General features: G+C 34.2%; 1 protein-coding gene and 1 pseudogene across 5 annotated transcripts in view; one reads left to right on the top strand and one right to left on the bottom strand.

The window, feature by feature from the left end:
- LOC148952464 (protein KTI12 homolog) overlaps positions 1–26,104 on the top strand; it is a 66,118-nt gene that overhangs the window by 36,586 nt on the left and 3,428 nt on the right. For 4 of the 5 annotated variants that reach the window (XM_089089903.1, XM_089089904.1, XM_089089900.1 and 1 more), the window contains exons 3-5: positions 3,365–3,469; positions 14,423–14,718; positions 22,390–22,452. In XM_089089903.1, coding sequence (XP_088946029.1) covers positions 3,365–3,469; positions 14,423–14,718; positions 22,390–22,452 — 464 coding nt within the window. The remainder of the gene's footprint in view (positions 1–3,364; positions 3,470–14,422; positions 14,719–22,389; positions 22,453–26,104) is intronic. The other variant, XM_089089902.1, reaches the window with a different exon arrangement.
- On the bottom strand, positions 10,143–11,293 carry LOC148952466 (uncharacterized; annotated as a pseudogene).

Consider the following 26,104-nt stretch of genomic DNA (forward strand, 5'->3'; position numbering starts at 1 on the left):
CGTTTTATCTTTGCCGCTGTTAAAATAGTTCTGAATTTTATTAGAATTTTTGAAGGTGACATTTAAGTTTTGTTTTTTTAGAATTCTTTACAGTTTGTCACCTAATTTGGGAAAATAGGGCAAAACAGTAAAAACTTCACCCACTAAAGGGATGATATCCGTTGGAGGTTGTGGATATGATGAATCCTTTTCTGTCTTTTTTTTGTCCCTTTTCTATGATGGATTCCAGTAACTTGATGGGATATCCATTGCAAAGCAAAATATCCTTCAGATAATTCAATTCTGTGATTATATGAGCTTTTGAATAAATTCTTACAACACGATCAACGAAAGATACAACTAATCCTCTTCTTACCCAAGGAGGGTGGTTGGAAGAGAAAAGTAAATACCTATCATTATATGTAAGTTTTCTATAAGTCGAATATTCAAGGCTGAGAGATTTATTGAAGATTAAGACATCTAAAAAAGGCAGTTGATGATTATCTTCCAGTTCCGATGTGAACTTAAGGTTGGAATCCAAACTGTTAAGATGAGACAAAAAAGTGTTAAGTTCTATCCCTCCGTGATTCCACACAGAGATAACACCATCGACAAACCGGTAGTGAAACCGTGTTCACTGGCTTGTATAATCCTCGTTTTTCTCTTTTTTTTACCATTTTTTTCGTTTAATCATGATTAGCCAGTGCAGTCTCAGAAATTATATAAGGGGAAAATCAGTTGATCAAAAGGCAATATGTGCACGTTAGTAATACTAGCATCGAGATGGAAATACATGTTATCAATAGGACGTATCAACAATGCTGTAGCAAAGGCTTTTCAATTCAGTGTTTGACTAGTTACATGCTACTTTTATATGTTACAGAGTTATATACTACTTTTTGGATATATTTCCTTCTATATTTGGTCAATTTTCCTTTTGCTGAAACTTAAAACGAACAGAAATTACATTAAATAGTCGAGTCAAGCTCAAAAAGAGCAAAAATTAACATGAGTAAGGTTGACAGCCCCCATGCCTTTTCAAGACCAGAACATAATTTGCACTTTAATGAAAACAAAATACATCATAAATGTTTTCACTTTCTTTACTTTAATAATTAAAAAAATATTAAAGTTTTAAGGAATAAATTTCAGCATATGTAAATTAAACTGACAATTCACGGTCATGTTTTTCATCGAATTGCAAATTATTTCCTGGTCTTGAAAAGGCATGAGGGTTATCCCCCCTACTCATGTTAATTTTTGCTGGTTTTGAGTTTGACCCGGCTATTTATTGTAATTCCTGTTTGCTTTGAGTTCCATTTATTTGTTGATAGTGATTTGTGGTATTTTTACCATTGGAAGATTACCTGAGTGTTTTTCTGCTCATTTTTGGCTTAATTGAGCTCTTTACTTTTCTTTGAAAACTTGTTTTATAGAAGAAGTTTTTTTAATTAATTCCATGAAGAAGACTTTCCACAAAATAAGTTTTTCAAAGGAAAATGAACAACTCTATTAAGCCGAAAAAGAGCAGAAATAAAACCGAATGATCGACCATAATCCACCAACAATAAATAAATGAAACTCAAAACAGGCCAACACACATGCCTTCTAAACCCAGAACATAGTTTGCGCTTTGTTGAAAAAACACACTTTAAATGCTTTATCTTTTTTAACTTTAAAAAATCAAAATTCTTAAGACTTCAAGGAAAATCAGTATATTTATACTTGTCTGACAATGCACATTCATTTTTATTTTTATTCCTGCTTGTTTTGAGTTTGACTCGGTTATTTATTGTAATTTCTTTTCGTTTTGGGTTTCATTCATTTATCGACGGTGATTTGTGGTAGTTTTACGTTTGGTAGTTTATTTGATTCTATTTCTGCTCATTTTTGGTTAAATGGAGTTCTTTACTCTTCTTTGAAAACTTATTTTGTGGGAAAATGTTTTAAGAATTAATATATTGATAAAGATACTACCCATTGTGCAGAATATCAGGAGTAATAATAAATATTTTAAATATTTTTTTTCCCAAATAAGAAAGTCCATTTTTTCATGAAGTTTTAATAATTTTTAAAAGCCAGTTGGTCTAAATCTATGCTATAGTCCATCTACCCACAGCATTTGTAATTGACCACTTATACTAGTAGCAAATGACACTAGTAGCCTATACTAAAATCCCCACCAGAAATGTGTATTCTTTTCCAGTTTTTTTTTTTATCTTATTAATTGATTTTGCTTCTGAATGGTTTCAAATAAATATATAAATAATTAATTGGATTAATAACGCTCCTTTATTATTAAGGTCTTTTGTCGGCTTTGCAGTGGGTTGCTGACTTGCTGCTGCTAGTTCGATCTCTGGACTTTCGTATTAACAAGATGAGGTCACACCCATTACGCCACCACATAACAAATGGCTTCAGATATGTATTCTAGAGTCAGAAGTTTTAAATGAGGCTTTTTTTTGTGAAAAAGTGATATAATTTAAAATGGTCTCAAATAGTTTTCAACTTCTTAAATATTTAAGAAGTATTAAATATGAAACACAAGTTTTATACAAACAAAATGAAATCTCAAGGTCCATTTATTTCAATTACTAAAGCATAACATAGACAATATCCCAAAAGGGCTCAATGGTCTGTTATTTGGCATATAATTTATAATAAATAATTAATAATAAAACTAGACATATCCATACTAAACTGTGTCTGAATTTAAATCGATCATAGGCAGCGCAAGAGCGCTGCCTAAGTAAACAAATTCTTTTAAATGTTTTCACTTTTATAACTTTAAGATATCAAAAATCAATTAAGATTTAAAGGAATAAATATCAGCATATGTATATTAAACTGACAATGCGAAAAATTTTTCAGTAAATTCATTTGGATTTTTTTCAGTGAAGTACAAATTATATTCAGGCTTTTAGAAAGCATAGAGGTTTAGAACTAAACTCATAATAATTTCTGCTGGTTTTGAGTTTGACTCTGTTGTTTATTTTAATTCCTGTTTGTTTTGGGTTTTATTTATTTATTGATACTGATTTGTAGTAGTTGTATGCTTGGTAGATTATTTTATTCTATTTTTGTTTATTTTGGTTTAATGGAGTTCTTTACTTTTTTATGAAAAACTTATTTTGTGGAAAAGGTTTTTAATTAATAAGAAATAAGAAATGAACTCACCGACAGTTCTCACGAATAAGATGGTCTTCCGATCATCCGACGATCAAAAATAAATTAAAATTCGTCTATGTTATCGAGGATCCAGCGCTAAATAAAACACAGCCAAGAAATATATAAAATTCTATAACAACTAAAACTTATTTAACATTTACTCTAGTAATAACCTTTCATCGTTTCTTAAAGGAACTTATTTGATAATCCATTTTAGATACTCGGCTTGAGAAGGATCTGCGCGGATTTATCAAATCAGAAGTTCAGAGACTGCTCACCAGTGATTTTGTGGTCATTGTCGACTCTAAAAATTATATTAAAGGTAATATTTTTTTCTGACAGATATCGCACCCTATTTAATTTTCTTCTCTTGGTTTTTTGAACAGGTCTATTTGGCATACTTGAATTTGCTTTTAAAAAATGAATATGTAGTTTTGTACCTTTCGCAATATATTGTTATGGTTTCTGCGTTTTTACGCCCCAGACTAGTCAGGAATTGTAGAACTAAAAAAAAATTGCGTGTAGATAACCAAATCAGATGCTTTAACGGACTTGAGCTAATAGTAATGCTAGTAATATCTAGTAAATTAATTTTTAGCAGGTTTAAAAAAACTTAATACCACAGAATACAAATAAAGCTATTATAAGCCGAACAAGGCCCTACAACATAGCATTCTATGTAATAATACACATTACTGTATTATTACAATAATACAATACACATTACTATGTAATAAAAGAATATTAATGTTTCCCCCCTCTCAACAAAACAATAACAATAAACTTAAATTACTATCTATTCTTTGCTCTTGTATAAACAGACTTATAAACCTGAAATTTGTCCTAATAAAGTCTTCTGCAGAATTCTCAGGAACTCGGGGTATCACACTGAAAAAATTACTTGTTAAATGAGAAAGCTACTGATGCCCTGCTAGAATATGTGCTACATCTGAGGCGAGCCTATTTCTTTACAAAATCCCTTTTCCATTTTTTTAGCTGCAGACAATTTGATCGAATAGGACCCCAGGTCTCTAATATCTCGGTCGATAAATCTAATCTAAAATAGTACTCAAAACCAACAACGTCTTTAAGCTGGGTATGCAATGTCAATGACCTTATTACTGCATAGATTCAAATCTTGGTTTCCTGTTCTTCCATTCTACTCCTAAACCGTTTCATAAACAATTCAAACAAATACGTGTACATCTTAACACACTTGGCCAAAAAAAGAAACAAAGGCTACTCCTAAAAAAGAAACAATGGTTATTCCTAAACCTTTTCATAAAAAATTCAAACAAGTACATGTACTTCTTAACACACTTGGCCAAAAAAAAGAAAAAAAGGCTACTTCTAAAAAAGAAACATATAGAGTACAGTGGCTTAACTAGTGGAGTGTTTGGAGCCTGGACCACCCGGAGTGGCACTTTCCAGGGGCCGGCATGGAGAGAAGATAATTAAAAGAACTTAGGATCACTTATAAAGTATTTTACGACTACAGAAGATTGAACTCCTAGTTGTGAAGACATCGAAACAACCATTAGAAACATTGTGGAAGAGCGTGATTTGGATTCAGAAGTGGAAAATTTTGGTGCTAAGGCTAAAAATGATACTGTGGAATGCTCAAGCTCTTCTGACCGAGCTTTGTTGCGAAAAATCTCTCGTGAGAAATTAAAAGTGCTGATCTTAATACAACTCCAGAGTTCAAAGTTGAAAGAGGGGAAGGACCGTCGAATCTTGAGTACCTGAATGATGTCAGACAATGACCTATAAAAATCTCAGTAGTGATAGCTGCAACTTAGTAAAGAGTAAACCCCAGTCTATAGTAACAGGAAGTTTAAAAATATGTCTTGAAAAAAACTTTTTCGTGAGAAAAAATTGCAAATTGAAGCTAATTCAGGAATGATAACTTTTACTTCAGTTAACCAACCTCCTACATTTCAAATTCCACGCTTAATTTGGTGCGCCAACTCCCCCCCCCCTCCCAATCCAGTTAAATGCCTTCCCACATCCCACACACTACGCTGAAGTATCGATCTATTCTACTCCATGCTATATCGATCTGTCCAATACCATCTGTCACGAGAAAAGAAGACTTCAGTAGCAGTCAAGGGTGACAATGGTGAACACGCCTCCGAAACTGTGGTCCTACACACAGTAAGTCACAAACTTGGAGTTCACAGTATTAATTTATTTTCATCCAAGAGCACCATGCACGCAATGAAATCATTTATTATGTTTTATTATTTGTATGAATAATTGTTCTACTCTGTTGCAAGTATCACGTTCAAAAAAAAATCTTTACAGATGAACAGTGCTAATGTTATCTCCCATCATTTTCTGAAATAGTCCGTTTTAAGGCATGGAAAGGGGGTGGTTATTCATCAGGCTCAGAAAGGCGGTGGCACTTTCAGGGTCTGTCCCGGGTGGCAGCCATGCTAGTTACGTCACTGGGGTAGTAAATCACTTTTAGTAATATGAATAGCTGATTTCCTTAGATCTCAGAGGCAACTGTGTCTGCTATATAAGTGAATATTTCTTTACATTTCTTTGCATTGCGCTTTCATTGCTGTACATACAGAGACCAGGTGGGTAATTACGGTTCATTTTGTTTACTTTTTTGAAAAAAAAGAATGTTTGCGCCGTTCAGAAGTCAAATGATTTTTTTTAAGATTTTCAAATCATAATAAAATTGACTTTATTTTTACGCTCATGAAAAAATTCTTTAAAATGCCAAAAAAACATTTTGGTGATTTAATATCAATTATTTTTCAGAAGATATATATTCATTTCTAACTTTATTTTTCTTCTCTTTGCATTTTTAAATTAATTTTTGTAAGCTATGTACTTGGTGTCTTGCAATTTATGTCTTAGAAGATAATTTGACTAAGTTCATGTTGAGATACTCTTTGACACTACAGATTGCACAGGGAACATAAACCTTGATGACTAATATCGGAATAAAGGGGTCAAAATAGTGGGGGGGGGGGGCTTCTTCAAGAGCTGAAAATCTGCTATTCCTCCCTTGATATAAGCGATATATCATTCATTTGAATTTATTAAACAAATACAGAGATCTAACTAAAACTTGTGTCTGTATACTTAGATGCTTTGATAGATCCCCCCCAACTTGCTGAAACTTCTATCCCTCTATCTAAAAGCCTTATTTACCGGGTAATGCCCATTGGAAATTCATTTAAAGAAACTACCGTGGCTTAGAGGGTCTGCCGTGGCTTAGAAGACGTTTGGCTGGCGCAAAAAATAACACGTGGGAATCAGGGAATTTAAGGAGCTGCTTATTGCACTCAGTTAAGAAATGTTCTTGCAAACATAACACGTCGTAATTCTTCAATTACTGGGCGCTTATTAAGAGCATCACCATGCATATTCCAGGGAATGACGCTAATTTCCATGGTTAGGCTTCTCTGCAATCACTTTTTGGTTTTCAGGGCATCTTACGTGATAGCAAATGTGAGACGACGAATCACAAGCTACTCAACACATCGACTTTGTACAGGGGCTGTCCTTTGATGAAACGTGTTCAGGACTCACGCATCGACCACAGACAGCTTCATTTGTGCACGAAGCGGCTTTATGTCCATTTTTATGGCACTCGTAAATCTTGAGAGGCAAAAAGATGAAGTTTTTCACTTTTAATGGTTCTATTCCAATCAATGGTGGGTAGTCGACGGCAAGTGTGAGGTTAGCTGCGGTTCGAAATAGAGTTTAAATGCCTGTGCAGTACCACAATGTTTGACCTTCATTACGCCTACGAGAAGGACCTTTAATTCCTCCTCTGTAGCATCCTGATGTACTTGTTTAATGATACCGATGTATGGTGGGGCTTTTGCACGGGCTTCTAAGTTTGACCTACCGTTAACTATTTTTTTGACGATGTGCCTGGTGGTGTTTTTAATCTTAACAAGTAGCTTAGTTTCAGTTTTAAAACGTGTCAGCTCAACAATTTCATCACAGTCATTTTCACCAAACTGGGTAACAAATTCCTTGCGTGATTCAAGAGTTTTTAATTCACGTGGGAAGTTTTTATTACTACTGCAGCGTAGGTTAACTGTTGGGGAGGGGGGACGGAGGTTTTTGAAGTCTGGGCAAGTAGTTGACTGAATTTTTGCTGGCTTTGTAATTCTATAAATCCGTCTACCTTTCTGCACATATCATTAACATGGGTAATTACGACTGCACTGATTTCATCTGCAGTTGTAGGAAATTCTTGTGGGTCTACTATCACAAACTTTGGAAGCTTACATTTCTGATCTTTCACCGCCGATACCACTGTACGACATAATTCTTTAACGATATCTTCATCTTTGATTTTCATAGACAACCGCTCGTTAGCGCATGTGATTTTATGCAGCAAAATTCGGGCTTCATTTATCCTTTCCTTGTCATAGAACTTAACTGCGTTTTTTTTTTTTTTTTTTTTTTTTTTTTTTTTTTTTTTTTTTTGACTTTGACTTTGATAAGAGAATGATTTTTATTCAGTATCACAGATCATATCTAAATCAATATTACCAACTCACAAAAGAAATAATCACGACAGAAATAGCCACTTTCTCTAATTAATATGATTAATAAACTACCCATTTCCAACATAACTTCAAATATATGTATATATTTATAAGGCGTTAGACACAATTTATAAGCGAAAGACCAGACAATATTGATAAGTTAAAAATTAAATAAGAAACCAAATTCCCTGAAACGATCCCCTCAGTTATAATACAAAAAAGCATCGGTTTAAAAATGAATTGCGAAGGAAATGGAGGATTTAAAACACTCACTGGATATAAACCCAAACACCTTCAACCAATTAAATAGTATGATCAAACCGATATTAAATATACAGATAAAGCACATTAAAACGCTTAAAAAAATGTGGAAAATCAAATCAGAAGATGGCAGGGTTGTCTAATAGTTTAAATCACAGACAGATAGCCAAAATTGGATATCTAACTTCGACAACTTTTCAAGTAATAGAAGTGATAAGAAACAATAAATATAAAAGTATACGCACGGTAATTTTTTTCGGGGGGGGGGGTCGAGATAACGCAACAGACTTCATCTAATTGTATCGAAAATATTATAAGCTATTGGACGAGCTGTAAAAAGATCCACATTTCCAAGGAAGGGGGAACCACTGCCCCGTATTTTTTTTAAATGGCTGAAAACAACTTGCATATTTGACCCCCCCCCCCCTCTCTTGCCCCCAGAAAAAATGATCTGATGTCATGGCTTGTGAAGGCAAGATATCCAGCTTATTAAAACTGTGTCTCGTTGGGAAAGACAAAAATTGATTTTTATCTTTGCTTCCTACCCCCACCCATCTATCTTGTCTAAATAAGTTTAAGGCAATGCATCTATGTTCATATTTGACTCTTAAAACCATGATTTATTTCTTCTTCTTTTTTTAATCCGTTAATAGCGCCTTTTTTTCAAAAGAGCATAAATTTTAATATGTGTTTTTTTTTCAAATATCACAATTCTTAACAGCAAAAATTGTCAAAATAAATTTTTCACCATTTTTAATTATTCAGAAAAGCTTAGAATGTTTAGTTAAAATATTTTGGCTATCCATTCGCAATTTAAAAAGAAAATTATACACATACATATATAAATTGGATTTTGAAGAACAGATTGTTTTACAATTTCTAGAATTTATAAGACTGGAATTTATAACTGAAAATGAGAATACAGAGAAAAATAAAAGGGAAAATTAGATACACCATCTTCTGATAATGAAAAAATTAACTTGCCATTGTTAATAGAGATCACACAAAAAATACAAAAACCCAAAAACACTAATTTATCACACAAAAATCACTACCCAAAATAAAGGCACTATGTCTAATTTAAAAAGCCGTTTTAGACAAATTTTACCACTATAATCAACGTGATAATGCATAAGACTTGTGTACAGGCGTAAGGTATTTAGTATTTTTGAGTCTGTTTGTGTACACACTTCATATTTTTTTAATAAGACACTTTGTGAGAAAAAAATCATTCATTTGATTCTAAATTTCTCAATTTTTGACAATGTAAAGCATAAGTTAGAAAAGGAAAAGACAAGTCTTCAATCCACTTCTCTTTTGTTTTGTAGAGCTTTATCGTTCATCTCAGTGTTAGGTTTTGTTCCCCAAAGAAGCTTGAAACAAAAACAAAAGTTTAAGCTTGTCTGAGAATACCCACTTCTAATTAGCAAAAATATAAATAAAATAGAGTACTTATTAGACAGGACTTTTTTTGTGCACATATTGGACCAGCAATAGAGAAGTCTCAAAATCAACTTAGAAATCCTTAATAGTACTGCAAAAAACAGTTTCAAAAATATAAAATTATGTTTCTTCTTTACAAATTTTCGCCAGAAGTCAATATTAATAATTGATATATTTTGGATGATTTGTATTAATTTATATTTTACACAAATTGTAAGTTTAGCCATGCTTTAACTCAATTACAGACATTCCTGATAGAAGCATTCTATTCATTTCATTTCATATATACGCTTTACATTATTTATCAAGAACAGCAGACAGTGGTGAGGTTATATTTCTACTTCATGGGGGGGGGGTAGGGTTCCATATATTAACAGACATGAACACTCTAATCAACATATAACAAAAATTTATGCAACTTCTATGAGAATTATTAAAAACTCGAATTTGAGGAGGATCAAGACCCCAGCCCCACCACTGACTGCATCTTTCGACGGGTTGCCTACTCTCCATCATCTGGTGTACAGCTTGGAACGCTACTTGTTCAGGTACGCGTGGCAACTCCGCTTCTTCGAGCGAGAAATGGAATATTTCCACCACGCGTAGCGCGCGCCACTGAATCTACGGGTTTTGAAATTAGGTAACTCCTCTTTATAGGATATTTCTTTAAGGCATCATTTAAAAAATCAAGACAAAACAATGAAATTTGCAAATCAAACATTATCATAGTATTAAGATTCAATATAACAAGGCACGGGCCGATAATCATCATACATAAATTATAGGGTTTTTCCTATGTTCGAAATAGCAGGATTACTGATACGTGTATTACTTCTTTCAAAATTAAATAGGTCGAAATGACGATGGGAAGAAGTCAGATGTTTCTGGTTGCTGACCCCTTGAGGCTTCCGGGGATTGTGAGGCTTCTGATGGACTAGCAAATTTTGGTGGTTTTCAAAATTTCCATAACTGGGAAGCAAAGGAAAGCTTCCTGTAACTTTTTTGCGGTCGCAGCCAGACGGGTCAATATGACCAAGCAGGAGCTGATCAGATATAGTGGCAACAGGTTTAGGTGAGGTTAACATATCCGTTTGATACAACCATCTACTCCCTTCAGGGGTTAAAAACTCCATAGGGCTCCTACATCCATCTGTACCTCTTCCGCTATCATTAGAAAAGACTGGAGTCTGGACTCCAGACGATAAGATAACTGTATTGACATACTGCCCTTCAGGAACTGTTACCAACTGTATTGGTTCTACAGGGACTAAATAAAGCTGATCTTCAGATTGTAGGAAAAAAGGGTTATTTACAGGTTGTAGGAACCATGTTGCTGTTGGCAGGGAGGTTTTCGGTCGCAGAGGTGATGCAATTTTTAGAATCAGATCAGCCCCTTCTGGTGGCTTAATATTTTTCGGTAAGTCGTATTCAACACTGCAATCCACACTTAACGGCTTATTATAGTCTTTCATAGGGTCTATTGAAAGTGGCCTTTCTTTTAGGGCCAAAGTTGGGGGAAAGACTTGAGTTTTTCTAACTTCTTTCTTTTTTCTTAACAAATTAGGCCAAGTTGCTTCTGGCTTGAGGGCAGGGACTTCAGGAATAATGACTTGCCCACCTGAATAGCCATTTGAACTAAGGTACCTGGCAGACAACTTCGGCTCCGGTTTCTTAAAACTTCTTGCTTGAGGTCGTGCTGGGGGCGGCTTTGAATAACACCCATCTCGAATCATCGTAACAAATGGCTTAACTTGTGGCACAGTTTTAACTAATTTCTTAGTCCATACTGCCTTTCCGTTGCATAATTCAATAACTGGCTTTAGTGCCGCTGAAGACTCATAGAAACACCCATCTTGCTGGTACTCATCTAGATAATATTCGGATTTCTCAGGATTTTCACAGCTAATTTCTGTAAGCATTTTATCAAATTTCGAACTCATAAAAATTTTATTCATACTGATGGTATTCCCTTTAGTACAAGCAGATTTATACCTAAGATGACGTCATTCTTAGTCTCATTGTATATTCTTTTGGAATGACGTAATTAACAATATTGGTGCAGGCAGATTAATACCAAAGATGATGCCATTCTTAGTCTCATTGTATATTCAGTTGGAATGACGCAATTAACTGTATGACGTCATGCATCATGATTCAAGGCCATTATAATGAACTGGCGAGATTTACCGCTTGAAATTCCAGTGCCTTCGATGGCAGTACCGTCACCTGTGGCCGATATTGTCTTTCTTTTACGATATTGTTAAGGCTCTCCTGAAAAATTTCTCTCCTGACAGCGCTCAAATTTAGATTCTGGTTTCGCTTGGCTTCTTTGTTTTCAGTTTTCTATGGATTTTGTCGGGTGTTCTTCTTAATTTGTAAAAAAGTGTGTAAAGCTCTACAAACAGTTAGTTTTGAAAATGTTGTCGATAAGCCTTAAACTTTGTGGTAGTATTTGTAATACAAAATGAGAACTGATCAAATCAAAATGAATATGGTGTTCCAATGAGAGTAGCTAGGTAATTCAAAATTAGTAAGCACTTTTCTTGTTACAAATTTTTTTTTACCATTATAATCCACATTAGAATCACCAGTTTGATCTAAATTATATTGCGTCTTTGTATTTCTAGCAATTACCTGAAAATACTTGGCGTTATTTAGAAATAATAATGGTAAAAGAAAAAAAAAGGTGATACTTCACTAAACTCCATACTTAAAGGTATTTTGAACTTTATAATTATTATAGTATTCATAATATATTTTTATACATATATATACTTAAAATAATACTTATAGCATTGGATCCATTAGTCTCAAATCTATCAATCCACCGAACCAGAATTATCATATTACTTAAACTTTTTCATGGGGAATGATTGAAACCTGCTTAAAAAATAAGAAAATTGTCCTTTTTTCAACTTATTTTCTGTCTAAAAAACTATTTACACCAAATTTTGTAAATGTTGTCCTGCCGGTGGATAGAGCTGAATCTCAGCTCTGGAGTGATGTAAAAAATGTTTGTTTTTTAGGGTGTATTTTTTTGATAGTGTATGGATTTTAGTTTTGGATATGATCACAAGAACTAACCCTCCCCTCCCCCTGTCGGTTTTTTGGGCATTAATGGCATTAAGTTTATTTTAGTTCTTGGACGTGGGATTTTTTATTTTTTTTACTAATTCTTGTTCATTTTCTTCTGACCATTTTTATGCTGGATTGATTTTTTTCTTCTTGCTGTATCGGTTGTTTCTTTAATTTGATTTCTTTTACTGGGCTCGGGTCTATTAGAGCTTGTGATAGCCTTCTGAAAATAAATTTGATCGAATCTTATGTATCAAAACCACAGGAGAAGAGAAAAATAACACACTACACAGGGACGTCGTTTCGGGGGGGGGGGGGGGGTCTGTTACCCCCACCAAATAATTTTGATAAAAACTATGATATATCCCATGCCGCTTGGCTCTCTGGATATGGACCCCTCTTGCCCCCCCCCCTCTATAAAAACTCTGGAGCTACTTCCTTGTCTTGAGTACACTCTTCGAATTTAAATACATGTAAATACAAAAGAATTCTGTGTGAATTTTCTACCTGATCGACTAGTCCATTATTGCCAACAGCTCCAATTCATTAACTCTTCTAGTTTTGCCCGTTTTTCATGATTGCACACACTTACTAATGACTGCGTACAGTCTTTTTAAATTGTCTGTAATACTTGCTTGCCTTCTAGCATTAAAAGGAAAACGAAACTCCCTTTACTACTACTACTACTGCTAACAACTCACTGCAACAAAAGCCGCCTGAGGCTAACACAGCTACGCACGCTCCTCCATCCCAATCTATCCAAAGCCGCCCTCTTTACAATCTCCCAGGAAGTTCCTATTTCTTTAAATCTTTCTTTATGACCTCCTTCCACCCCAACAGCGGACGACATGCTTTCTGTTTAGCCCTAGATGGTTGGCCGAAAAGAACAATCTTGCCATCCTTCATCGACAGAATGTGCCCTAGCCATGTCAACCTTTCTCTCATTATAGCCCTAAAGAGTGGGATTGAATCCGAATTTTTGTATAGCCTATTGTTTGAAATAAGGTCAGTCAGCCTGGTGTACCAAGAACAATCCTTATGGTATGTCTCTGGAAAATATCTCTCAAATCTTTATCCGCTTTTTGCTTCATCCGCCCTTACTTCAAAACCATATTTGACCACTGTCATCATTGTAGCCTCCAATATTCTAATCTTGGTTTGCAGACTAATCTTCCTACTCTTCCTAACTGTTTTCAACTTTGAAAAAACACCTTGAGCCTTGGCTATTCTACTTTTAACATCTTCACTGCTTCCACCATCTTTACTAATAATACTAGCAAGGTAAGTTAAGCTGTCCACCTGATCAATATTTTTGTTACCCAACGTCACTTTTTCGTCTTCACTTCTTCCTAGCCTTAGCGACTTAGTCTTCTCAGCATTAATTTTTTAAACCTATTCTAGCACCGTGAACTCGCAAAACATCTAAAAGTTCATTCATTTTGCTCTCACTTTCATCTAGGATGCTTAAATCATCAGCATAGATTTCATGATTTCATAGATTTCATTATCAGATTTCATGTTCTCCCATTGCGTTTCCTGTTCTCCTTAAGATGAAGTCCATGAAAATGATCCATATAACGGGGGATAGAACACAACCCTGCCTAACTCCTGATTTGATACGAAACCAGCTGCCAACCTCATTTCTTACCTTAACCGCAGCAGTGCTATTCTCATACATAGCACTAATCACTTTGATGTATTTGTCTGGTATACCCTACAAGGAATCTCCCTTTCATTATCGGAAACCAAATTGCAAAGTATAAAACTTTTTTCCGAGATATACGTGATTCCAGTAATAAGAGTACGTCATTGTTTCAGAGCATAAATAGTTTAACGTTATAGAGACTTACTGATTATATAAAGCAAGATACATGCTGAACGGTAATAGAAATCATTCATCGGTTGTCATTGTACTTTCTATAAAAGAGAAAGATAGAAACACATGAACTTACTTTTATTTATGCTTCACCTAGGATATAGATATGAGCTTTATTGCATATCAAAATCGGTGGGGTCAACACAAGTAACAGTACATTGCGATATTTTACCCGAGGGTGCGTGGAAGAGGAACCTTCAGCTACCACCTAGCGATCAGTATTCTAAAAGTGTCTTTGATGCCCTTGTATTTCGATATGAAGCCCCTGATTCAAGGAATAGATGGGACAGTCCACTTTTTATTGCGAGATCTGGAGAGGAACTACCTGTTGATGATGTGATTGTCTCCCTCTATGGAAGGAAACCACCACCTCCTAACCAATCAACTCAGTCGGTATGTTGGTAATCTATTTTTTCTTCTATTTTTGTGTTTTATGTCTGTGAAAAAATTATGTTCTAATTATTGTTATTATTATAAATTGAAAATGATTATTCCTACTTTAACAAAATCGAGAAAAAAGGTGTTAGGAACTTTCTCCTTGTTCATTATTGTCTGACATGACTCATGGCACCGGCTGGCCTCTAAAACTAAAACACACAACAGCCGAACATTCCAATGATACAACTATATTGTTTGTCCTATATAATAATATTCTTAACTTTTTATTTTTCGGTACCCTTAACCAAAGGGGTATATCGCAGCTTTCCAAAAATGTCACCAGATTTTTTATTCTTTAACGATTGTTGACAATCTTTAACGGATTTCTTACACAGACTACTAAGGTAGATAATACTTAGTGCGAGTCTGGTATGATAAGATAAGATATTTATTTCAAAAAATGACTATCACAAGCCCCGAAGGGCCGAATTCGCATTTCGGGGTCATATAATAAAAAAAAAACATAGAAATAGCCCAACAACTAAAAACCTGGCTAAACAATGCCAAAAACAACAATATCAGAAAGGCAAAGCCATTCATTAGTCTAAAAAACAAAAAGTGTCAAATGTAAGAAAGTTAAAAAGTCACAAACTAAAACAAAACAAAAAAAAATAGTGTTAAAAAGGTTTAAAAGAGACTATATAAAAAGGGGAGGGAACGGAAGAACCAAACGGACACAAGCATTGGTATCAGCAGTACAAAAAAAACAACAAAAAAAAAAATAGTGGTTTATTTGATGAGTACTGTAGAGGACAAAGGTGTTTTTCATACCTGGAGGTTGAGCAGCGGATGGGGGACAAGAGAGGGACAGGTTCAGAAACAGTACGTGGCAGGTGGTGTCTGGATTGGGAGTGTCTTTTGGGGAAAATGTTTTTCGTACGAGGGTTTATTATTGCATTTTTTGCAAAACGGAGCCACCGCGTTCCTCTCCTGTGCTCAAGAGTTTCCAGCTTGGCCTTTTTTAGAAGGAGTGAATATTGTACCAAAGTTTCTTTAAAAATTATTCTTAGGGCTCTTTTTTTGAATAGATTCAATTTTATCTGATTCGTCACGGGAGATGCCAGGATGCCAAACTGGACAAGCATTATTCAAGATGCGGGCGGACAAAGGGGGTATAAATACTTCAAGAATGGGATGAGGGGACGTTAAATTTATTCAAGAGCTTAAGGAGAGACATGGACGCATTAGCTCTACGGACAATATCTTTCACGAGTATATCCCACTTTAAATTAGAGGAAATTGTAACCCCAAGTAATTTAAAGAAAGACACAGAAATATCTGGGGGGATAGAGTCAAGGAAGGCGGGAGTAGATTTCAAGAAATTTATCGTCATTATATTTGATTTAGTGGAATTTACTTTCATATTTAGGTTCTTAGCTTCATCCGAAATGTGGTTTAGAATTTCAAGGGGGTCACTTTTAATATTCCTGTGACATACTTCGAGGATCGACAAGCCATCCACGTATTTCCACCTTTGGGGCAATTCCTTACCAATATCGTTAATCATGACTAGAAATAAAAGTGGTCCCAATAAGGTTCCTTGAGGAATTCTAGAGAAAATATTTTTGTATTTAACAACTTTAGATCTATTTGAAAGAAACGATATAACAATATTTACTAACAGAGGATCAAGTTCAAAGTTAACCAGTAGTGAACAAATTAGGGTGGTGTGGTCAACCAGGTCAAAAGCTTTTTGGAAATCAACTAAGACAAGGTTCAGCCAGACATTTGGTCTATCAAGGTTACTTACGATGGTATGCATTAAGTGCACAAGGTAATGGGTGGTGGAAGTTTTCTTTAAGTTACCAAACTGCTGGGTGTCAATACGCGGACAAATTTTATTCTTTTAGCCAGTCACAGAGGAAACTTTCATAAAGTTTGGAAAAAACTGAAGTGAGTGTAATGGGGCGAATGTTGGCGAAAGTTATACTGGTGCATTTTTTAGGGACAAGTGTTATAAAACCTTTTTTCCAGCAACTTGGGAATTTACCAAATTTTGTGATGTGGTTGAAAATATTTGATAAAGGCTCAGCAATTTTTTCCGAAAAAGGCTTTAATTAAGTCAACTGGGATGTCCAAGGGACAAATACTTGATTTTCTAAGCTTAAGAATTAGAAATATAACCTCACCACTGTCTGCTGTTCTTCATAAATAATGTAAAGCGTATATATGAAATGAAATGAATAGAGTGCTTCTATCAGGATGTCTGTAATTGAGTTAAAGCATGGCTAAACTTACAATTTGTGCAAAATATAAATTAATACAAATCATCCAAAATATATCAATTATTAATATTGACTTCTGGCGAAATTTGTAAAGAAGAAACATAATTTTATATTTTTGAAACTGTTTTTTTTTTTGCAGTACTATTAAGGATTTCTAAGTTGATTTTGAGACTTCTCTATTGCTGGTCCAATATGTGCACAAAAAAGTCCTATCCAATAAGTACTCTATTTTATTTATATTTTTGCTAATTAGAAGTGGGTATTCTCAGACAAGTTTAAATTTTTGTTTTTGTTTCAAGCTTCTTTGGGGAACAAAACCTATCACTGAGATGAAGGATAAAGCTCTACAAAACAAAAAAGAAGTGGGTTGAAGACTTGTCTTTTCCTTTTCTAACTTATGCTTTACATTGTCAAAAATTGAGAAATTTAGAATCAAATGAATGATTCTTTCTCACAAAGTATCTTATTAAAAAAATATGAAGTGTGTACACAAAAAGACTCGAAAATACTAAATACCTTACGCCTGTACACAAGTCTTATGCATTATCACGTTGATTATAGTGGTAAAATTTGTCTAAAACAGCTTTTTAATTTTAGGCATAGTGCCTTTATTTTGGGTAGTGATTATTGTGTGATAAATTAGTGTTTTTGGGTTTTTGTAGTTTTTGTGTGATCTCTATTAACAATGGCAAGTTAATTTTTGCATTATCAGAAGATGGTGTATCTAATTTTCCCTCTTATTTTTCTCTGCATTCCCATTTTCAGTTATAAATTCTAGTCTTATAAATTCTAGAAATTGTAAAAATAATCTGTTCTTCAAAATCCAATTAATATATGTATGTGTATAATTTTCTTTTTAAATTGCGAATGGATGGCCAAAATATTTTAACTAAACATTCTAAGCTTTTCTGAATAATTAAAAATGGTTAAAAATTTATTTTGACAATTTTGCTGTTAAGAATTGTGATATTTGAAAAAAAAACACATTAAAATTTATGCTCTTTTGAAAAAAAGGCGCTATTAACGGATTAAAAAAAAGAAGAAATAAATCATGGCGTTAAGAGTCAAATAAGAACATAGATGCATTGCCTTAAACTTGTTTAGACAAGATAGATGGGTGGGGGTAGGAAGCAAAGATAAAAATCAATATTTGTCTTTCCCAACGAGACACAGTTTTAATAAGCTGGATATCTTGTCTTCACAAGCCATGACATCAGAGCATTTTTTCTGGAGGCAAGCGAGGGGGGGGGGGTCAAATATGCAAGTTGTTTTCAGCCATTTAAAAAAAAAAATACGGGGCAGTGGTTCCCCCTTCCTTGGAAATGTGGATCTTTTTACAGCTCGTCCAATAGCTTATAATATTTTCGATACAATTAGATGAAGTCTGTTGCGTTATCTCGAATCCCCCCCCCCCCCCCGAAAAAAATTCCCGTGCGTATACCTTTATATTTATTGTTTCTTATCACTTCTATTACTTGAAAAGTTTTCGAAGTTAGATATCCAATTTTGGTTTTTTGTCTGTGATTTAAACTATTAAACAACCCTGCCATCTTCTGATTTGATTTTCCACATTGTTTTAAGCGTTTTTAATGTTTTTTATCTGTATATTTAATACCGGTTTGATCATACTATTCAATTGGTTGAAGGTGTTTGGGTTTATATCCAGTGAGTGTTTTAAATCCTCTATTTCCTTCGCAATTCATTTTTAAACCGATGCTTTTTTGTATTATAACTGAGGGGATCGTTTCAGGGAAATTGGTTTCTTATTTAATTTTGAACTTATCAATATTGTCTTGTCTTTCGCTTATACATTGTGCCTAACGCCTTATAAATATATACATATATTTGAAGTTATGTTGGAAATGGGTAGTTTATTAATCATATTAATTAGAGAAAGTGGCTATTTCTGTCGTGATTATTTCTTTTGTGAATTGGTAATATTGATTTAGATATGATCTGTGATACTGAATAAAAATCATTCTCTTATCAAAATCGAAAGAAAAAAAAATCCGCAGGTAAGTTCTATGACAAGGAAAGGATAAATGAAGCCCGAGTTTTGCTGCATAAAATCACATGCGCTAACGAGCGGTTGTCTATGAAAGTCAAAGATGAAAATATCGTTAAAGAACTATGTCGTAAAGTGGTATCGGCGGTGAAAGATCAGAAATGTAAGCTTCCTAAGATTGTGATAGTAGACCCACAAGAAGTTCCTACATCTGCAGATGAAATCTGGGCAGTCGTAATTGCTCGTGCCAATGAGATGTGCAGAAAGGTAGACAGATTTATAGAATCGCAAAGCCAGAAAAAATTCAGTCAAGTGCTTACCAAGACTTCAAAAACCTACGCCCACTCAACCCAACAGTTTTCCCACGCTGAAGTTGCAATAAAAAATATCCACGTTAATTAAAAACTCCCAAATCTCGCAAGGAATTTATTACCCAATTGTGCGAAAATGACTGTGATGAAGTTGTTGAGCTGAAATGTTTTAAAACTGAAACTAAGCTACTTGTTAAGAACAAAAAGGCCACCACACGGCTTTAGCTACTTAATAAAATCATTAAATCACGCCCTCAACCAAAGGGTGTATCTTGCAGTTTCTCCAAAAATGGCTCACAGCTTTTGTTCTCTGGCAGCTTTTGACGATATTTAGTGAATTAAAGGCGCCCACTCACTTTTCCCTACATGGGTTAATTCTTGGCAGTGCCGCAAACTTCTGCACAGTTTGGCAGAGTCCCCGCAGTGCTTGGCACAGTTCCGCCACTCTTGACGCTACCTAGTGTACGTGATTTGTGAGAGTCAGCAACCCCTCAGACAAACCTGACCATTCTATAGCGTGTTTTTATCCATTTGTTGCAGTTGCAGAGACGTTTGTATTTCTAATAAGGTATAAGACGTCGGTTATGATTGGGACCGACAGCTGCCAGCACCTTTAACTCAAAGACCGGCCGGCGCAATCTTATGTACTATAACTACCCAGACACACAAAATAAATAAGAAAGAGAAGACAAAAAACAGCTAAATGTACCGTCTGAACTAATTGGAATATAAAGTTAAGCATTGAGACATTTATATCGCACAACAAAATTCACAAACAAATTACAAACATCTCTGCTTTGACCATGGGAACAGCCAAAAAAGAGGAATCCCCAAAAGTTGTTGGGCACCACTTCTAATAAATCGGTGTTTTAAATTTCTAGAGACTATCAGAAGAATAAAAGACTAATAAAATACTTCCCTTTCAAGGATTGATCAATATGGTACTATATTTAGGAGAGCTGTGTTTACTTTTTGCATGGAACAAAGAAGGATGGTTATTGTGCTTTGGTTAAGGATGCAAAATAGTTTCCTCCGGTCGTTAAAAAAAAGTATAAGCTAAGGGATTTTCTCCGTTTAAGTCTGTAGTCCAACAGACCCTGCTGCTAGTTATAAATGATTGTTTGGATCATGTTACGATTTCTCCTCGCGCTAAGCTGAGGATTCCCCGATCAAAAAAAAAAAAAAAATAACCAGGTTTTTGTCGTTCTGAGTGATTGTAGTGGTATTCAATGCATAAAGGTTGAAGTAGAACAAATTGCCTTATTATGATGGTCAACGTGAGCAACCATTTGGCAACTTCAGCAATGATGATCAACAACTTTTTAGAATTTCGGCTTCTCAGCCTCTAGTCTTTATAATAGATTAAATAAAAAAAACAAGTTTTTTTAACTGAAAGTAAGGAGCGACATTAAAACTTAAAACGAACAGAAATTATTCCGTATATGAAAGGGGCTGTCCCCTCCTCAACGCCTCGCTCTTTACGCTAAAATTTTTCATTGTTTAAAAAAAAATAGAGTTGTGAGAAAGTCAAACTTTAGCGTAAAGAGTGAGGCGTTGAGGAGGGGACAGCCCCTTTCATATACGGAATAATTTCTGTTCGTTTTAAGTTTTAATGTCGCTCCTTACTTTCAGTTAAAAAAACTTGTTTTTTTATTTAATTTTTGAACGTTTTTGAATTAATGCAGGTTTTTATTTTGTCCCACCGTACATGAATAATTAAAACAAAATTTTCATATTAATTTAGTTTTATTTGGTTAAATGGCTTTCTCAAAACTTGTTTAATTTTATTTACGAACGTTTTTATTAGTAATAAATATACGTTACTTACGAATTAACTTACGTAACAAACTTCTATATTCATATATTTTTAATACGTATATCAGGGGGTTCGCCCCCAATACCTTGCTCTTGAAGCTAAAGTTCGAATTTTGTTCCAATTCTTTAAAAATGGCCGCTGAATCACAAAGGCCGTTAATTAGAATAAATAGCTCTTATGAAAGTACTATAAAACCTTTGGCTTAAAGAGCGAGGTATTGACTAGGGGGTGAACCCAATCATATATGTAATATTTTCTGTTCGTTTAAACTTTGGGTGTTGCTGCTGTTGCATTTGAAAAACTTGTTTATTTATATTTAATTTCTTATCTTTTTTAAATAATGCTGGGAAGTCCGGCGTCCCCTTCATAGAAATGTCCCTTCCCTCATGAAAACTTCCTTCATTGAAAGATCCTCCCATATTGTTCCAATCATTTTGCAGTTTCTTGAACTACGTGGTGAAATGAGGGTACCCCAACCAAATAAAAACCAACCAGGGTTTTCTCATTGCGAATTATAGTAGAGGTATTCTATGCTCGAAACCTGAACTAGAAGAAATTACTATGAGGGTCAAGGTCGTTCTGGTGTTTTGAAATGAAATTAAGATTGGCTTTATAATATTTAAAACGATTAAATTGTCGAAAGGAAAGAAATTTGTATGTAAATTACTTTGTATGATTCTTGATCAAATTAGAAAGTGTCACCATGTTTCTATAGTCTGAACACTGTTTCCTCACGTGAAGGAGCAGAAGCCTACATAAGTCGACGCAATAAACTTCATAAGAATCTTTTTGGGGCAAAAATAAGATGTATTTAACTAAAAATTAAAGACTTGTCGGAATAAAAACTAAAACCAATAAGCACTTGGAAAATAACACCAAATGTACTTCTTCCTTCGAAGGGAGCCAAATTACTCAAAATCTGATGCAAAACTAGTCGAGAAAAAGAACATTTCTATTTGATTATCAATGTAGAAAGTAGTTCAAATTTAGAAAGCTCACTAGCATAAGATAATAGTGACAAATGTGTGCAGCCCTTAATATTATCAAATCTTTCTAAAATTTGGTATGTTTTTCTATATCAGTAGGATACGGGTTGTAATACTTTTGAGTGGCTTAACTTAATTTTCATGCTCACTCTCAGATTGAACCAGTCAACTCCGAAAAAAACTGGCCCACCCTAAGGTTAATAAAATTTAATTCGTAATATATAAGAAAACTCGCCTAATATAATTCACAAACCCTTTTTTTAAGTTTTTCTCTTTTTTTTAGCAACCTTTGTCAGCCACAAACTTTCTGTATGAACTTGACCAGGCAACACAGAAAGTTGTTTCAGTAAGTATTCCTTTGTTGCTAAAGATGGTTTAAGACAGTGTACTAAGTAAAGTAATCACATTAATAAATTACTTCAATACAAAATTGTTATTATAGATACTGGCTGCCACCAGTTGTTATAATTCTTTTGTGTCACGGTCTTTAAGAGGTGATCCCGTGTTCCCAAACATGGCCGTGAAATCTCTTTCTTAGAAGCTAACAAGGGTCAAATAGGATAGTTACAATTAGACAAATATCCTGCTGAGTCTTAAACGAGGAAAAACTAGGCTATCTGTTGATTATATTTATTGGATTAAGGAATACAAACAAGACATGGCTTGACTAAAGATTTACAGATAGACAAACATTAATAAATAATAATTAGCACTAATAGCCGGAGCAGTCTGGTTCGTCAAAAAGCACCATTAAAATTAAAATTACAGCTAGTAAGTGCAACAGGCTAGGAGCTTCAAGTGCTAAAAGGGTCCAGTTTTACTCTTACCCTCGTCTTTTATACTTTACTCCCAAACCGAAACTCTGAAATCTGACGTCCATATTTCACCCACCATTTTTCCGATCTTTTAACTTTATCTAATGTAAATGTTCTGTTTACACAAGACCTTCCTTTCTTATTTGTATTGGATGTAAATATTTTGTTTCAAAAGACTAAGGGACTATTTAATATAGTTGATCCTATTTATTACAAAGTAACTAGGCTAACATTTGTATTTAATTTGACTATACAAAATAAAATGAAATTAAATGAGTTGCCTGCCATAACTTTGTTATAAAAAATCGTGAATTGTGAGTGCGTACAATTTAGCTCATAACTTACAGTCTGAAAATTGCTGGCATTTAAACTCACATACGAAACTAAGAGAGGAAAGGAAATAATTGAAGAAAAATAAAATTTAAAAAAAAAAGTGAGAAAACGAGGATTTTGTCAGCCTGTGGTAAAACATGAAAACGAAGAACAAGCAAATATTTCGACAAGGACCTCTGCCAAGTCGTCCTCAGTGCTAAACAAAAAAGCAAAAAAAGAAAAAAATCTAACCTTTCGAAGTTTACGTGACAAAAAGAGAATAGACACTGAATAGGAGCCAGGCAGGAATCAGTGAAAAAAGGATTTAGCAACATGATTGAGCAAAAATTCTTTGCCTTGCAATGGTTTTAGCTTGCCTACAATTTCGGTTTTCATTAGATATGCAAATAGGCTCTTTAGACTGTAGGAAAATATTGATTGAATCTTTCAATATCCCCCCCCCCCGGCTGTGAAAAGAGGGGTAATAATCTCTTTACTCGACAGAGTTTTAAAAATCTGTTCACGTAATCATGTAAATTCTGAATTTAACTATCAAAAATATTCTATTTTGCAACGGCTACCCACTAAACCTTATTGAGAATATCATAGATAGACGATTAAAAAAGATAAAACAAAGAAAATAGGGAGCCCGTCCCCCTTGATTCGGTTATTCCGGCAATTGAGAAAAAAAAACTCACCACTTTACCCTGCATCTCAAAACTTAGCGATAAACTTGGAAAATTTTTAAATACATCTCTCTGTTTGTTTCAAAACTGAACAAAAAGTTGAACATTTTTTCAACTCAGGAAAGGATAAAACTGACTCTGTACTGGGTAGTGGTGTCTACAGAACCCGTGTTCATGTAGGTAATTTTACATTGGTAGGACCCATCAACAGCTTGGTGAACGTTTGCATGAACACAAAATTTCCATAGATAAGTCCCTGAGATTGGAAAATAAAATTGACAACTTTGATTCCGCCTTGGCCTTGCATATCTTTGAAAATCCTACACATTTAGTTCTTTTTGAACAGGCAACTTTAATATCTACTGTAAAGGGCCAACCGTATTATTTTAAAGAGTTATTTGAGATAGAAAATATGTAAACAGAAATTTAGCTATAAATAGAAACATAGGAGATATTTCCTTAAGCCTAATTTATAGCGATCTAATATTAAAGGACTCAATCAAGATATTCGCCCATTCTAATTTAAGAGTCTATTTGCATATCTAATGAAATTATATATATATATATATGATATATATATATATATATATATATATATATATATATATATATATATATATATATATATATATATATATATATTTATATTAAGCATTACCCTCGCAACGTATATTCAGTGTATATATTGTAATTATTTGATAGTTTGGGACTTTTCAGACCTTAGGGTTTTGAAATTAAATCTTAGATTTTTAGCGGCCACCCTGCTTGAAGGCAGCATCGAAATATTCAGCCTCTTTTCATTTTTTTTTTTTTTTTTTTTTTTTTTTTTTTTTTTTTTTTTTGTATTGTTTGGTGTAAAGATCATTGTTTTCATTTTTGTATTCATCTGGTGATACAAGAATTTACAGTTAAGAATATTTTTTAGGGGGAAAAGTCTGATTATATGCTTCAAGTCACTGAAAAGATACGTAGATCCAATCTGGAATACAATACAAATTTCTGTGGTTTGTTCTGTGTTTTGTAAATATTCCCAAAAATTCGAAAAAAGCGATTTTGGTACGAAAATATCTTATTCTGGCATTTGCCATAAGGAGATCTCAAGATCTCCCTTTAATGCTCAATATTTGTGTAACTGTGCCCCTGTTTTTACGAATCCTACCCTCTCGAATTAGATTCCTTCATACGTACCTGATCTGATGACGTAAATAGGCTAATGTAGAGGGTAGTAAACAATCTGACTGGGACAAAATAATCATAACAGTGGAACAAAAAGGTTACGTTTTATTTTCGACATAACACCTTTAAATTAGGTGTTGTTCTCTTAGACCCCACTGCCGTTCTAAGACGAACAAACAAACTTTCAAGTGGGGATAAATCCATTTATTTAGACAGTGAAAAAAACAGGTACATAAGTCCAGAGTATTTCTACTGAAGACGGTCACTGTATATGTGACTGAAATATCTGGACTTTTGGACCTGTTTCTTACTGTCTAAATAAATGGATTTATCCCCATTTGAAAGTTTATTTGTTCGTTACGTTTTATACGACTCTGAAAAAGTTATGCCAGCTTTTCCTCTCACAGAGACTATCTGTCTTGGATTACTCTAATTAGGCTCTCAAATCTTTCATCACTTTGACCAAGCTGATTCAACTTTGTCAAACAGTTCGTGGTAACGAACTGTAAGTAAGGAGCGACCCGGCTCAATAGTAACCGAAACTCTAAAAAACGGAATTTTGATACCAATAGATACATCAGAAGAATCAGATTTTTATGCTGATTTCAAACATATAAGATATATAGATTTCAAATTTCAAATATTTCATCAAGTTTAGTCGTACCCATTAAAAGTTATGCGCCTGAGAAAATTTGACTTATTTTCGAAAAAAGGAGGAAACACTCCCTAAAAGTCATAGAACTTTAATGAAAATCACACCATCGGATTAAGCGTATCAGAGAACCCTTCTGTAGAAGTTTCAAGCTCCTATCTGCAAAAATGTGGACTTTTGTATTTTTTGTCAGAAGAAAGATCACGGATGTGTGTTTATTTGTTTGTTGTGTGTTTTTTTTTTCAGGGGTGATCTTATCGATCCAGTAGTCCTAGAATATCGTAAGAGGGCTCATTTGAACGGAAAGTAAAAGTTCTAGTGCCCTTTTTAAGTGACCAAAAAAATTGGAGGGCAACT

Source organism: Artemia sp. Qi Xiang Cuo, chromosome 5 (assembly GCF_049724085.1).
Source record: "Artemia sp. Qi Xiang Cuo chromosome 5, ASM4972408v1, whole genome shotgun sequence".
NCBI classification, from domain to species: domain Eukaryota; kingdom Metazoa; phylum Arthropoda; class Branchiopoda; order Anostraca; family Artemiidae; genus Artemia; species Artemia sp. Qi Xiang Cuo.